General features: G+C 44.4%; 1 protein-coding gene across 1 annotated transcript in view; it reads right to left on the reverse strand.

Annotated features, from left to right (window-relative positions):
• Positions 1 to 16,568, reverse strand: part of SLC25A43 (solute carrier family 25 member 43) — a 48,908-nt gene that overhangs the window by 26,637 nt on the left and 5,703 nt on the right. Inside the window, exons 2-3 of the mRNA XM_008019417.3 lie at positions 14,295 to 14,536; positions 10,741 to 10,913 (exon numbers count right to left, since the gene is read on the reverse strand). Coding sequence (XP_008017608.1) covers positions 10,741 to 10,913; positions 14,295 to 14,536 — 415 coding nt within the window. The remainder of the gene's footprint in view (positions 1 to 10,740; positions 10,914 to 14,294; positions 14,537 to 16,568) is intronic.

Here is a 16,568-nt window from a genome sequence, read left to right on the forward strand (position 1 = left end):
AGCTGGGACTACAGGCACCTGCCACGACGCCCAGCTAATTTTGTGTGTGTGTTTTAGTAGAGACGGGGTTTCATTATGTTGGCTAGGCTGGTCTTGAACTCCTGACCTCAAGTGATCCACCCACTTTGGCTTCCCAAAGTGGTGGGATTACAGACGTGGACCACCAGGCCCAGCCTGAAGGCTTTATTCTTTACAGGGTGAATATACGTTATCTGGGATTCCCTACATTCTCTTTTTCATGTTACTTCCAAGTTTCTGCAGGCATTTGTTTTTGTAACTTCTTATATAAAGGGCCTCTGTGCAACGAGGATCGCAGAGTTGGTAAGGGAAACATGCCAAGCCAAGGGGCTCAGCCTTTTTTCTCTGGGGACAATCAAGAAGGACACAATAGGCTGAGTACAGTGGCTCATGCCTGCAATCCCACCACTCTGGGAGGTCAAAGCAGGAGGATGGCTTGAGCCCAGGAGTTTGAGACCAGCCTGGTCAACATAAGGAGACCAGGAGACCCGATCTCTACAAAACATTTAAAAAATTAGTCAGGCATAGGTGGCGCATGCCTGTGGTCCCAGCCAGTTGGGAGGCTGAGGTGGAAGGATTGCTTAGGCCCGGGAGGTTGGGGCTGCAATGAGCTGTGATTGTGCCACTGCACTCCAGCCTGGGAGAGAGAGCAAGACCCTGTCTCACAAAAAAAAAAAAAAGGATATAATACAGACAGATCTGAGAAAGACTCATCTGACAGAATCCCATATGGGCTGGGCTGGAGAGGACTGAAATGAGCACTGACTCTGGAGACAAGTTCCCTGGGCTTATATCCCAGCTCAATTACTGCATGGGTGAACTTGCAGGCTATAGAACCTTTTGGTGCCTCAGTTTTCTCATTTGTAAAATGGACTTAATAACAGTGCCCACCTTATAGGGCTGTTGTAAGGATTAAATGAGATAATGAACATGAAGCACTTAGCACAGTACCTGGTACATATTAATATTCAATGCTTAAGGTCATTTTTAGAATTAATCCTGGAGACCAATGAGGAGATTACTGTCATAGCCTAGATATGAGCTGGTAAGGTCCAAGATTAGGGCAAGAGGCAGTGACAGAAAGAAAGACCAGCATGGGAACATTAGGAATGAAGAAGCAACTGGGCTCAAGGTTGACTGCGTGAGGGGAAGGGGAAGAGTCAAACACAAGTTGTGGATTTCCAGCCTGAGTCATTAGGGCAATGAAGGAATTGAAATGGAAAACTCTGGGATGACAGTGTTAGGAAAAGAAGAAGTCAGCTTGATGCATACTAAGTTAGAGGTGACAGTGGGGATACAATAGCCCAATAGTGATGTCGAGCAGGCTGTGGGAAATGTGGGACCATGGCTCAGAAGGGAGGTCAGGGTTGAAGATGTAGATATGAAAATGAAAAACTACAAGAGGGGATGAGCGCCCTGAGAGGGAATGAATGAAGTGACTGTATCCAATTCAGCAAAGGTAACCCGAGGTGTCGAGCATCTCTATTTGAGTAGGCTGGGGCCTCTGTTTATTCACTGACCATGTGTATTCTGCTCAGTCAGCTGTACCACTCAGATACCACCTTTGTCCTTCATCTTATGTGCTTTCAGTTCAAATGCTGACCTGGCCCAATCCTGCTTACCTTGTGAGCTATGATGGGGTCAAAGTCCACTGGGGTATAAAGCAACAGGCTCATACTTGGTTTTATATTTGATGAAATGGAGACGCCTAATATGGGCAATAGGGGAGGGTGTCAGGCAGAGTTGTGGGGGAACCAAGCATGTGTCTGGTGCCTCCCTCCTGATCCTTTCAGAAGGCCTGCCAGATTCCAAGGCTCCTACATTCTCAGCTGCTCCCTGGATTTTCAGGGCAGTATTCCCCAGCCTATCTCCCTCTCTTTTCCATATGCACCTGTGCAGAGAGCCATTTTCTCAGGACTCCCTGGTTCTTATTCGGGGTATACAGATTGATCAGATGAATTCATCTCTGTCAATATTTTACCCCTCCTACCTTTCTCTGAATACACTAAGTTCTGCCATCTCTTCTGGCCCAGGCCTTGGGCTAGGTGTGGGAAATAGACGAAAAGGCCAGGCTATACCTGGAAGGGCTTGAGCTAAGATGCACGGAAGTGTGGAGAAGGGGATTTCAGGCAGGGTGGTTGGGGTTCGTGAAAGCACACCAAGTTGGGGGCACCTCATTCCATGTCTGCACAGGCCTGCCCCACCCCCCTTCCCACCAGAAGTCATTCTATCAAGACATGCACATGCATATTTATTTACCTCTTCACTCTCTAGCATGCCAGCCAGGAGCCAAGGCAAGAAAAGGAAAAAGGGATAAAATGAGTGTAAGCATGATGAAGGAAGGGCTCAGCTGGTTAAACAAGACTTCTGATTACTATCATTATGTTCAAAGGAGTTCCAACCTGATGTGCCATTAAATGGGCTGTGTGTGTCTAGAGAAAAGCATATTAAGAGAAAGAGACATCCAGACAAAGGGGCCAGTCAGTGCAGGGATTGAGAAAAATTCCCTGTGTAGCGCATTATCCAACAGACACCTGCCATTGATTTGCTTCATGACAGGCAGTGCAATGGGGAAAGCCAATGGAATGCAAATGTTGCCATTAAGTGCGCTCAGGTCAGAGCAGCCCAGTGGCCCTGCAAAGGTCCCTCGTTACTTATTCTGCTGGCAAACCCTGCCTGCTCCAGCGGGGACAGACTGTTTTTAAAGCCCTCTCTTGGTAAATTTGGAGTGTGTGCTTTGTAGGACAAATAACAATAACAACAAAACCAACAAGTTTAGCATTAGCCTGTGGTTTCTAGGCCTCTTAGTCTGCAAACCGAAGATGGATTTCAAGCAGGGATTATGAAGTTTTTAACTCGACAGAGATCACTGAACTTCAGGCTCCAATCAGGTGGTGCTCAGCTACTCTCTATTTACTGCAGTGACATCTAATGGCCAGAAAAGCCCAATGCCATGTTTGCATTTAAAAGCAGCGTGCAATTCTGTCTTGGGGGTGATATATTTTTTTAAATATAGGGTGGACAAAGTATTAGTATGTTTATTAACCCCTACAAAATAACACTTTCACTGAAACCCTAAAAGTTCACTTCCTGTATCTTTAGATGACATTTATATTGTTATTCATAATTACATGCTGATCCTATTTTGTGAAAACGGTGCAATTACCTCTTCAGATTTTTTTTTTTTATACAATCATCATGACTTTGCATCTATTTAAAAACTTCTTCTTATGCTCTATATATGCATTATCTGGAAGGCTCCCATACAAGGAAAAAGATGATCAGGATTACCCCCAAATACCGACTTCTAGTGTATCTTACCCCAGTTTATAGTGGGTTGTTGTGGTAGGGGTATAGCATGCAGATGGTGTAGAAAGCAGTGTTGGCTGGATTCTCCCAGATGAGGTCACTGTTCTAGCTCCCAGGAAGAGAAAGCAAAACTAAGGTTTATGGGGAAGACTGGGACCCTTCCCCCATCCCATTTAGATGTCATTGGACTTCATCTGAAACCGTTTTTCTTTCTTTCTTTTTTTTTTTTTTGAGACAGAGTTTCACTCTGTCACCCAGGCTGGAGTGTGGTGGCGTGATCTAGGCTCACTGCAACCTCCGCCTCTGAGGTTTAAGCGATTCTTCTGTCTCAGCCTCCCAAGTAGCTGGGACTACAGGCACGTGCCAACACACCTGGGTAATTTTTTTTTTTTTTGGTATTTTTAGTAGAGATGGGGTTTTGTTATGTTGGTCAGGCTGGTTTTGAACTCCTGACCTCAGGTGATCCACCTGCCTCGGCCTCCCAGAGTGCTGGGATTACAGATGTGAGCCACTGCATTTGGCCTGAAACCCTTTTTCACTGACTAGCCCTACCCCTTGAGGCTCAAGGCGCTGGTTTTGGACTGGCCCACTATGGGGAGGAAGCTAAGCTCGAGAAGCCTTGAACTATGCATGAAGTGGCAGAAAGTGCTGGAGAGACGCCACAGGCAGTGAGAAATTCTTAGGACCAGGATTTAAAAAAAAATGGATAAAACACTTAAAGTATATCATACTTCTTTCCCACCCTACTTCTCCCCAGATTTTTAAAGAGAAACTATTTTTCTGTTTGTTTGGAGACAGCATAATTACCCTGTGAAGAAAACAACTTTTCTAAGGTTTGAACTAGATGAAATTGCTGTTTGAATGAGGTCAACAAAGTTGAATATTGGTAATTTCATCTGGTTCAAGCTAAAGAAAGAAGACTGAAAGTAAAGGAGAGACATACTGTGTCTCTGAATAAAAGATGAAATATTTTACATAAATTACTCCAAGTGTATGGGTTTTACATAATTGCAGTCATAATCACAAGGTAATTCTAAAGTTATCAGGAAGAACAAATGCCTGAAAATAATCAAGGAAATGTTGAAAAGAAAAACAATGAGGAGGGCTATATTCCACTAGACATTAAAAGGTGTTTTTTGGCCAGGGGTGGGGGCTCATGCCTGTAATCCCAGCACTTTGGGAGGCCAAGGAGGGCAGATCACGAGGTCAGGAGTTCGAGACCAGCCTGGGTAACATGGTGAAACCTCATCTCTACTAAAAATACAAAAAATTAGCCAGGCATAGTGGTGGCACACGCCTGCAGTCCTAGCTACTCGGGAGACTGAGGCAGGAGAATCGTTTTAACCCAGGAGGTGGAGGTTATAGTGAGCTGAGATCACGCCACTGCACTCCAGCATGGACAGCAGAGCAACACTCCATCTCAAAAACAACAACAACAAAAAAAGGCATTTTTCTAAAGTTATGGTCATTAAGATAGACAGAGACCCCAGTATGTGGCGAAAGTCGCAGCACAAAGAGTGGAGAAAAGAATAATTATTTAAAAAATGGTGCTTAAACAATTGGTAAACTATTAAAAAAAAAAAAAAAACCTTAGATGACTGCTTCACATCATGCACCAGGAAATTCTTTTTTTTTTTTGAGATAGAATCTTGCTCTATCACCCAGGCTGGAGTGTGGTGGCACAAATATGGCTTACTGCAACCCCTACCTCCAGGGCTTACGTGATCCTCCCTCCTCAGTCTCCCAAGTAGCTGGGACTACAGGTGTGCACCAGCTACAGGTGTGCCCAGTTAATTTTTGTATTTTTTTATGGAGATAGGTCTCGCCATGTTGGCCAGCTGGTCTCGAACTCCTAGCTTCAAGTGATTCTACCTATCTCAAACTCCCAAAGTGTTGTGATTACAGGCAGGAGCCACAGCACCTGTGCACCAGTACTTTTTTTTTTTTTTTTTTTTTTTGAGACTGAGTTTTGCTCTCTTGCCCAGGCTGGAGTGCAGTGGGACGATCTCAGCTCACTGCAACCTCTGCCTCCTGAGTTCAAATGATTCTCCTGCCTCAGCCTCCTGAGTAGCTGGGATTACAGGCATGCGTCACCACGCCTGGTTACTTTTTGTATTTTTAGTAGAGACAGGGTTTCACCATGTTGGCCAGGCTGGTCTCGAACTCCTGACCTCAGGTGATTCACCCACCTCAGCCTCCCAAAGTGCTGGGATAACAGGCACAAGCCACTGCACCCTGCCACACCAGGTAAATTCTAAATGTATTAAAATATTAAGTATAAGGCCGGGCACAGTGGCTCATGCCTGTAATCCCAGCACTTTGGGAGTTTGAGATGAGTAGGATTGCTTGAGTCCAGGAGTTTGATACCAGCCTGGGCAACATGGCAAGACTCTGTCTCTACAAAAAATAGAAAAATTAGCTGAGTATGATGGCCAGGCATGGCGGCTCACGCCTGTAATCCCAGCACTTTGGGAGACTGAGGTGGGTGGATCACGAGGTCAAGAGGTCGAGACCATCCTGGCCAACATGGTGAAACCCCGTCTCTGCTAAAACTACAAAATAAATAAATAAATAATAAATAAATAATAAATAAATAAAATAAAATAAATTAGCTGGGCATGGTGGCACGTGCCTGTAGTCCCAGCTACTCAGGAGGCTCAGGCAAGAGAATTGATTGAACCAGGGAGGCGGAGGTTGCAGTGAGCCGAGATGGTGCAACTGCACCTCAGCCTGGCAACAGAGCCTGACTCTGTCTCAAAAAAAAAAAAAAAAAAATTGACTGGGTATGTTGGCGCATGCCTGTAGTCCCAGCTACTCGGGAGGCTGAGGTGGGAGAATCACCTGAGCCTAGGAAGTCGAGGCTGCAGTGAGCCGAGATCGCACCACTGCACTCCAGCCTGGGCAGTAGTGAGACCCTGTCTCAAAAAAAAAAAAAAAAAAAAAAAAAAAAAAAAAAAAAAAAAAAAAAAAAGAAAAAAAAAAAAAAGAAGCCAAGTGTAAAAATCACAACTAAAAAAGTATTTAAAGAACATATAAGTGAATAGTCATAGAATTATGGGATAGAAAAGGCTTTTTAAACAAAAAAGCAAAATCAGAAACAAAAAATAATACTAATAGATATAATTAGATAAATTTCTAAAAATATGTACAACATAACATCACCACTCCAGCCTGGCCAACATAGTGAAACCGTCTCTATAAAAAATACAAAAATTAGCCAGGCATGGTGGCAGGTGCCTGTAATCCCAGCTACTTGGGAGGTTGAGGCAGGAGAATCGCTTGAACTGCTACTGCACTCCAGCCTGGGCGACATAGCGAGACCCTGTCTAAACAAAACAAAACAACAAAACCCACCACCACCACCACCACATAAACAGCATTAGAAGCCAAATGTCAAACTGAGAAAAATACATGAAATGTATGACAAAGGGTTAATATCTTTAATATATAAAGACTTCTTACCAATGAAGAGAAAAAGTTGAATATTCTAGAAAAATAGGGCAAGGACTATATAAATACAAAATTTACAAAGAAATACAAAGGGCCAATGCAACCCTGCTTATAATCAATCAAATTAAAATTAAAATGATGAGATACTACTTTTCAGCTATTAGGTTCACAATGATTTAAAAAGTGACAGTATTGATAATTAATATCAATTAATATTTGGAGTTTAGAAGTTGAACCACTCCTTTAGTGCTGGTGAAATTACAAACTTACAACCTTTCTGGAGTGCATATTTCATGAACAGTCTTAGAATTGTTCATATTTTGTGACCTATAAGTCAATTTCTAGGAATATAGCCTAAGGATATCATCACAGATATGAAAAGAATACAAAGGTTTTCATTACAATGTTACCATAACTCAAGAATTAGAAAAAGCCTAAATATTAAAAAAATGAGAAATTGTTACATATTTTTGGCACATCCATATGGTGGAATATTATTTGATAATTAAATACTTAATGGCCCAGGGAAATACCCATTATATAATAAGTGAAAAAAGGATACTAATTTTTTTTTTTTGAGATGGAGTTGCCTAGTTGCCTAGGCTGGAGTGCAGTAGTGCAATCTCGGTTCACTGCAACCTCCATCTCCCAGGTTCAGGGGATTATCTTACCTCAGCCTCCCAAGTAGCTGGGATTACAGGGACGTGCCACCATGCCCAGCTAATTTTTGTATTTTTTAGTAGAGACGGGGTTTCGCCATGTTGGCCAGGCTGGTCTGGAACTCCTGACCTCAGGTGATCCACCTGCCTCGGCATCCCAAAGTGCTGGGATTACAGCCGTGAGCCACTGCACCCGGCCTAAGGATACTACTTTTTATATACAGTGTGAACACAATTTTGTAAAAGAAATAACCTTACATATATTTTTATGTGTGTGTGTGTATATGTATATGTATGAAGATCCATAGGAGGAAAACTATTAATCATTATAATCCATGGGTGTTGGGCTATGGGTAATTTATTTTCCTTTTTGCATTTTTCTGTATCTCCCAAATTTTCTACGACTTATGTGTATTACTTTTTTTTCACTGTAGTCAAATATACATAAAATGAACCATTTTTAACCATTTTAAAGTATATGTGCATTGCTTTTTTTTTCTTTTTCTTTGAGACAGGGTCTCTCTCTGTCACCTAGGCTGGAATGTGGTGGCAGGATTATAGCTCACTGTGACCTCGACCTCTTGGGCCCAAGTAATCCTCCTGCCTCAGTCTCCCAAGTAGCTGGGACCACAGGTACACACCCCCATGCCCAGGTAATTTTTTATTTTTTAGTAGAGACAAGGTCTCGCTATGTTGCTAAGGCTGGTCTCAAACTACTGGGCTCAAGTGATCCTCCCATCTTGGCCTTCCAAATGTGCATTATTTTAAAAATTAGAAATACTAAAAAAAAAAAAAAAAAAAAAAGGATAAGCATGCACTAAGCAGACTTCACATTTAAGCAGAAAAGCAAAGTTAGAAACAAAAAAGAGTAATAGATATAATTAGATAAAATTCTACAAATATATACAACAGAACACCACCACCACTAACACATAAACAGCACTAGAAGCCAAATGTCAGCCGGGCACGGTGGTTCATGCCTGTAATCCCAGCACTTTGGGGGGCTGAGGCAGGTGGATCTCTTGAGCTCAGGAGTTCGAGACCAGCCTGGTCAACATATAGTGAAATCCCATCTCTACCAAAAATACAAAAATTAGTTGGGTGTAGTGGCACATGCCTGTAGTGCTAGCTCTTGGGAAGCTGAGGCAGGAGAATCGCTTGAACCCAGGAGGAGGAGGTTGCAGTGAGCTGAGATTGTGCCACTGCACTCCAGCCTGGGTGTCAGAGTAAGACTCTGTCTCTCAAAAAAAAAAAAGTGAACCCAAATGTCAAACTGGGAAAAATGTGTGAGATGTATGACAAAGGGTTAATATCTTTAATATATAAAGACTTCTTACCAACAAATAGAAAAACTTTGCACCTATAGTACCATTACAATGATGTGACAATTATCTGTTTGGACAAGGACAGGAAAGGAATGCAACCCAGACAGATAAAGTTTCAGGGAGTGGAGTGGCATTATTGAGTGTAATCATAGTGTGTATTTGTCTGAAGGCAGTTTTGATAAGCACCTTCAGGCTGTTTAGTGCTGAGGTAAGCGATGGCCCAGGGCAGCCAGGAATACTACAGAGGGAAAGCGGAGCGGGGAGGGGCATTGAGCAAGCGAGGACAAGTTAGAGTCACGGGGGAAAACCAAACTTGGTTGGGACTGATCATTTAAACTTGGATTCAGCTGACCCCAAATTAATTTCTATAGAGTTCTTCAGGAATATATTGCTTGTATAAATCAGGGTTTGCCCAGAAGAGGCCATGGAGACAGGCTAGCCCATGGAAGTGGAATATTTTTTTTAATTTTAATTTTTATTTTTAGTTCTGTGGTACATGTGCAGGATGTGCAGGTTTGTTACACAGGTGAACACGTGCCATGGTGGTTTGCTGCACCTATCCACCCATCACCTAGGTATTAAGTCCAGCATGCATTAGCTATTTTTGAATTTTAAGGGCCTGAGCAGGGCTAAGAGAAGATACAGCACCTCAGCCCTGCTAGGATTCTGGGCCTGCCGCCACTGTACAGATATAACTGTTACCCATCCAACCTTATTTGAACTAGTCTGATTTTTCTTTGATCAAAATTGGCTTATTCTAGGCTAAGTCAATTACTCACTTTGGAACCTCTGATTCTAGGATTTTGCCTCAGTGGTCTCACTAAGGTGCCACCCTTTTTTTTTTTTTTTTTTTTTTTGAGATGGAGTTTCACTCTTGTTGTCCAGGCTGGAGTGCTGTGGTGCAATTGCTCACTGCAATCTCGGCCTCCCGGGTTCAAGCGATTCTCCTGCCTCAACCTCCCGAGTAGCTGGGTTTACAGGCAAGTGCCACCATACCCAGATAATTTTGTATTTTTAGTAGAGACAGGGTTTCTCCATGTTGGTCAGGCTGGTCTCAAACTCCTGACCTCAGGTGATCCACCCTCCTGGGCCTCCCAAAGTGCTGGGATTACAGGTATAAGCCATCGCGCCCGGCCCGATGCTGCCCCATTTTAAATGCAGTTCCTTCCTCAGCGAGGGAGTCAGGGATGCTGGACCCTTGTTAGCTATAGTTCCTAGCTTATGTTGGTCCTATCCAGTCTGCTTCACTGAGGTAAGGCACAGTCTGGAAAGCAAGAGTGGCATCCTTGCTGTGGAGGCAGGAGGGACAGGGAGCATTATTAGCAGGCTGCATTTAATATTCTACTCTCTGCTGGTCTTGGAGGAAGGAGAGCCACAAGTGATATAATCAGGAAGTCAGGAAAGAAAAGGGAAGCCTCATCTGGAGGCTTTTTTCTTTTTTTCTTTTTTTTTTTTGACAGAGTCTTTCTGTGTCACCCAGGCTGGAGTGCAGTGGCGTGATCTCAGCTCACTAAAACCTCTGCCTCCCAAGTTCAAGTGATTCTCCTGCCTCAGCCTTCCGAGTAGCTGGGATTACAGGCACCTGCCACCACTCCCAGCTAGTTTTTGTATTTTTAGTAGAGGCGGGGTTTCACCATTGACCAAGCTGGTCTTGGACTCCTGACCTCAAGTGATCCACCCGCCTCAGCCCTCCCAAAGTGCTGGGATTACAGGTGTGAATCACTGCACCTGGCCTGGAGGCTTCTTAAAAGACCAAAAAACAGAGGATGGGAATGAGGAGGCAGCCTGGGCTCAAGCCAACAGCTCTGAGGTTAGCAGCAGAAATGCCACAGCGTGGGGGTTTGCACAGTATTTGTGTGAGCAGTTGGAAGCTCCTTGGAAACCTGGCATCACTTGGGGTCGGTGTTTTTTGCTGTTGTTACCCACCCACAAACACTGCAAAGCATTCCACCCCCCATCCCGCTCGGATAACTCCTCACCTGCATCTTTCTCTTCACGGTCTCGAAGGGAAAGGAGAGGGTCTGGGTCACTGCAGCAGCCAGACAGACTTTAGCAAAGTTCTGTGGGAGAGAAAACTGATCTCGGGGTCCATTCCAGATTTTCTCCAGGTTCATGTGAACAAGAAGGGAGCCAGCAGAGAATGGGAGAGCACCTGTGAAACAAGGCCAGGGAGAGGTTGCTGCTGTGTTGGGAAAACACTGGCTTGAGAACATAAATTCCTGGGGGGATTCTGGGGAAAGAAAACAGGAGGGGCTGTGGGGTTGCTAAAATCCCTCCAACTCAAGGAGCATGGGGGAACTTTCCTGAGTGACGATAATGTGCTATATTTTGGTAGGGGTTGTGTCATTTGTCAAAATGCATCAAATGGTTCACTAAAAGTTTGTCCACTTTATTGGATGTAAATTGTACTTTAAAAAAGAACCATACGGCTGGGTGTGGTGGCTCATGCCTGTAATCCCAGCACTTTGGGAGGCCGAGGTGGGTGGATCACGAGGTCAGGAGATTGAGACTATCCTGGCCAACATGGTGAAACCCCATCTCTACTAAAAATACAAAAAGTAACTGGGTGGGGTGGTGGGTGCCTGTAATCCCAACTACTTGGGAGACTGAGATAGGAGAATCACTTGAACCCAGGAGGTGGAGGTTGCAGTGAGCCGAGATCGCTCCACTACACTCTAGCATGGGCGACAAGAGAGAAACTCCATCTCAAAAAAAAAAAAAAAAAACCATACACAAATATTGAACCCTAGTTAATAACACACATGTTGAAGGGTTTAGGGGTGAAGTATACTGATATTTGCAAGTTACACTGAAATCATTAAAAAAAAAAAAAAAAAAGGTGGACTGGCTGAGCACAGTAGCGCATGCCTATAATCCCAGCACTTTGGGAGGCCGAGGTGGGCAGATCACTTGAAGTCTGGAGTTTGAGACCAGCCTGACCTCGTCTCTACTAAACTCCATCTCTACTAAAACGGAAACTCTGTCTCTACTAAAAATACAGAAAGTAACTGGGTGTGGTGGTGCGTGCCTGTAATCTCAGCTACTTGGGAGGCTGAGGCATGAGAATCGCTTAAAGCTGGGAGGCAGAGGTTGCAGTGAGCCGAGATTGCACCACTGCACTCCAGCCCGGGTGACAGGGATGAGTAGCAAAATGTTAATTGTAGCATCTAGATGGTCCATGGATGTGTACTCTATATTTCTTTTAATTTTTCTAAATGTTTGAAGCTTTTTTTTAATGTTTGGGGAAAAATCACTCAGGTAAAAAAAGTCAGTGGGCAGCACCTCATTATGTTTTGGAGGACAGGAGGGACTGCTCTCTAGCTGAGAAGGAAACATTCTGTGAAAACTGGAAAGTGAGAGACTCTCGGTGGTGAGGGAGGTCACCTGACCTCACCTTTGGGAATTACGTGGTCATATCATGGCCCAGTGGGCACCCTACACTGTGTGGCTTCCTCACCTTTCTAAGAACTGAGATGGTAAGTAATATAGTAGGTGGCACTTTCACAAACTTCCAGAAACTTTAGGAGCCATCTTTAGTTTACAGAGGGACTAAATTTCTCCCTCAAAATGAAATTTAAAATAGGGGATAATACAAGTGAGATGGCTTATCTTTAGAAAAATGTAATGTTTATTTAATTGGCTCACCAACCTTCCATTTACCTTCATTCAGAAAACATCTGGAAAGCTTAGGTTATGTGCTGGGCCCTGTGCCAGGCGCTGGGAATCCAAAGAGCAACAGGCTAATTTCTGGAGATGCTCATCATCGAGGAGAAGAGACAGTCAGGGAAAAGTAAGTATAACGCCCCTGATGTATGCCACAACAGGGGGGCTATATGAAATGCATTAGGTACACAAGGATCAAAGGGATTAATTTTGCCTGGGGGTTCAGGAGGGACTTGATGGAAGAGAGAACTTTTGAACTGGATCTTCAGGAATGAGTAGGAGTTCATCAGACTTTGACAGAGTGGAAAGGCAAAGGGAACAGCATGTTTAAAGGGAGTCATATTTCCAGGAAATCCAAGTTTTTCTGAATGGCTGGAGGATGAATGCAGGTGGAGGAGATGAGGTAGGACAGACTGGCAGGGGCCAGGTCTGAAGGATCTGGAATGTCCTAAGGAATTTGGGCTTTCTCCTGTAGCTCAGGAGTCGCTGAACACTTTTAAGGACAGCAGTGAAATGAGGGCCATGAAACGATGAAATTGCATGTGGAGAGATCACCTCAGCTGGGCAGCGGTGCATGGGGAAGACTGGGGCAGGAGAGACCAAGAGTGGAAGCAGGTAGGAGCCGGAGTCTGCGGGAGACCCTGAGAGTATGAGTCGTAAGGATCTGTGGGAAAGAGGATGAGTCAAATCAACAGAGCTTGGTGATTCAAGTGGGGGTGGAGTGAGAGAAGAAGTTGAAGTGATCCCTAGGTTTTTTTTCTGGCTTGGGCCATGGGGTGAAAGGAAGGTAGTCTCATTCATTAGGGAACACAGGAGGAAGAGCTAGTTTGAGACCAATGAGGACATCAGGGTTAATCTTGAATTTGATGTGCCTAGGGAGCATGGGGTGAAGGTGTCCAAGAGCAGGGACTCATACTACCATTGGGAATTGGTATCAGTCGGGGGCTAACAGAGGGCTCTGGAGTTCTATGGCTAGTTTCTCCCACTTTCTATCTATGTGGACTTGGGCAGGTCACTTAGCTTCCTGAAGCATCTATCTCCTCATCTGTAAAATAAGGCCTCATGAGAAAGTGCATGCAATGCATTTGGCACAGTACCCAGCATGTGGTAAGTACTTCCCCCCAAAAGTTGGTCATTGTTACTAAAGAGGTAGAGAATGAGGGTCACAGAGTACACTGACACTTGTTTAAGCCACTAGCACAGATGAGGCCACCTAGGGAGGGTTTGGAGGATGAGAAGCAAGCTAAAGGGGAGGCTAAAATGAAAGCTAAGGAAGGAGCCCAGGGGAAGAGCAACATGTAGGGGCTGGCAGTATCAGATGAGCCAGATGGGCCGGATAAGTCAGATATGAAAGAGCTGCCAGAGAGATGGGAAGACACCCAGGACTTGGACGGGTCCTCGAAGCCAAGTTTCCAGAAGAAGGGGTGGTCAACCTTATCAAATTCAGATAAAGGGCAAAAGTCTGCTGGATTTTGCAATTGGGCCATAAATGTGTAGCTCTGGCAAAGGTTACAAAGACCCTGGAAGACACAGTTGTTACCCTAGTTGCCCTCATGGCATATCAATGCGTATGTACACTGAAGACTCCTTCTGCAGTCAGATGGAGAGTGGGTAGAATTGCATTCTTACCGGTTTGCTGAGTCACCTCCACTTTCCGTTCTACTCCCCTCCCAGGGATGTAACTGGCCAAAGTTTAGGAGTGAAGCGTATGGCTATGGAATAGAATGAAGCTAATTGGCTCTATGTAGGTTGAACCCATATAACCTTGACCTCAGTAAAACTGATTTAGTGGCTCACAAAGGTATACAATACATTTGTAATTTCAGAGGACATAGGCTTTTCTTGGACAAGGTGAAAAGGTCCATCTTACCTACAACAGTGAGGGAAACCCCTCGATAAAGGGCAAGGAACCCTTCCTGTTGGTAAATAGTAGAAAAAGCATGGAGGAGCCCCCTGTACGATGGTTCCAGCATGTTCTGCACGATCAACCGGGTTTTGATGAGGTCTGTAGGATATGTTACAATGGTGGAAACCATGCCTGCGAGACTCCCAGCCATGATGGAGCTCCACTGGGAAATGTGGCCCAGGTCATCTGTGAACATCACAACAAACCTGGGAGAAAATAGGGGGAAAGTCCAGAGGAATCAGCTATGGATTGTGCTAGAGTTCTCTCCACTAGTTCCTGAAATATTTTCCAGCATTTCAAAGAACTTTACAAAGTGAGAAGTTACTATAGTACTATATAAGTATTCATGAATAACACATTTACATTTTTCTATATTTATATGACGCTAGTTGGCTATAAGAGATGCCTAACTTTCTTATTTACATCTATCCCAAGTCCTTCCCACTTAAAGCATTTTCTACTTTTAGCTATATAATTGTCGACCCTGGCTTGCCTATAGGGTGTAAATGCACAGAAGTACCTGGTAAACACCAACTGGAATGCAGTCTTTTAGTTCAGCTGAAACTTAAAAGGAACAAAATTTCTTGAAATGATAACTTTGAGCATCTCAGTAATTCTGTTGTTTTTTCTTTCTTTCTTTTCTTTTTTTTTTTTTTTTTGAGGCAGAGTCTTACTATGTCGCCCAGGCTGGAGTGCAGTGGCATGATCTCAGCTCACTGCAACTTCTGCTCCCCAGGTTCAACCAATTCTCATGCCTCAGCCTCACAAGTAGCTGGGACAACAGGCACACATCACCATGCCCAGCTAATTTTTGTAGTATTAGTAGAGATGGAGTTTCACCATGTTGGCCAGACTGGTCTCGAACTCCTGACCTCAGGTGATCCACCCCCGCTCGGCCTCCCAAAGTGCTGGGATTACAGGCATGAGCCACCGTACCCGGCCCGGAACTGGGCACTTTGGGAGGCCGAGGCAGGTGGATCGCCTGAGGTCAGGAGTTCGAGACCAGTCTGGCCGACATGGTGAAACCCCATCTCTACTAAAAAATACAAAAAAATTAGCCAGGCATGATGGCATGTGCCTGTAATCCCAGCTACTTGGGAGGCTGAGGCAGGGGAATTGTTTGAACCAGGGAGGTGCAGGTTGCAGTGAGCTGAGATTGCACCACTGCACTCCAGCCTGGGCAACAGAGCAAGACTCGTCTGAAAAAAAAAAAAAAAGAGATAAAATACTTTTATTCTAGCCCAGCTCTGTTCACTTACCTTTGATTCCAAACTCTCCCTATCCTTCTCCCTCTCTCCCTAGCCCCACTCTCTGGTAGAAAAAAAAATTTTTTTTTTTTGAGACAGGGTCTCACTCTGTTGCCCAGGCAGGAGTACAGTGGCACGATCTGGGCTCACTGCAATGTCCACCTCCCAGGCTCAAGAGATCCTCCCACCTCAGCCTCCTGAGTAGCTGGAACTACAGATGTGTGCCACCATGCCTGGCTAATTTTTTTTTTTTTTTTTTTTTTTTTGTAGAGATAGGGTTTTGCCATATTGGCTAGCCTGGTCTCAAACTCCTAGGCTCAAGTGATCTGCCCACCTCAGCCTCTCAAAGCGCCGGGATTACAGGTGTGAGCCACTGTGCCTGGCCTATCTTTTTAAAATGAGACCAAGCCCTTAACCTGTGGTATCTGACATTGTCTGGGCAGACAGTGTCAGAACTGAATCAGAGGACACCTAGTTGGTGTCCATTTATCAGAGTGTGGGGAAAACCCCACACACATTTGGTCACATCCCTATCTTTTTAAAATGAGAGCATCCAGTTACTTAGCCTTCAAACCTCCAGTGAAGAGGTACATTTCCTGTTCTTTCAGTTGCCTGTAGGCCAGGGGCTGCTGCATGAGAAATACAGTGGGCATTCAGGTGAAACCATTTAAGTGGTTCTAGGCCAGCTCTTTTGCTTTCAAGTAAACACTCACTGATTAAAAACATCTCCTTCAAGCTGTACAAGTCTTGACTTCATTTTGTCAACCTATCTTAGTCGCATTAACTGAAATAGTCATTTGAGTTAATCAGTTGCTTTTAAACATACAGGGAAGTAAAGGTGATGTGGTGCTATGATACATACATTGGTTTTCACCCATGGTTCCTGGCTCCTAACTTCCGTAGTCCTTGTTATAATGTTGGGGCACTTTATGTCTCAGGAAACAGAATCTTTCTCTCTTTGACCTTCTCCTGCCCTCCTTTTACCTGCCCA

Source organism: Chlorocebus sabaeus, chromosome X, assembly GCF_047675955.1.
Source record: "Chlorocebus sabaeus isolate Y175 chromosome X, mChlSab1.0.hap1, whole genome shotgun sequence".
Classification (NCBI taxonomy): Eukaryota; Metazoa; Chordata; class Mammalia; order Primates; family Cercopithecidae; genus Chlorocebus; species Chlorocebus sabaeus.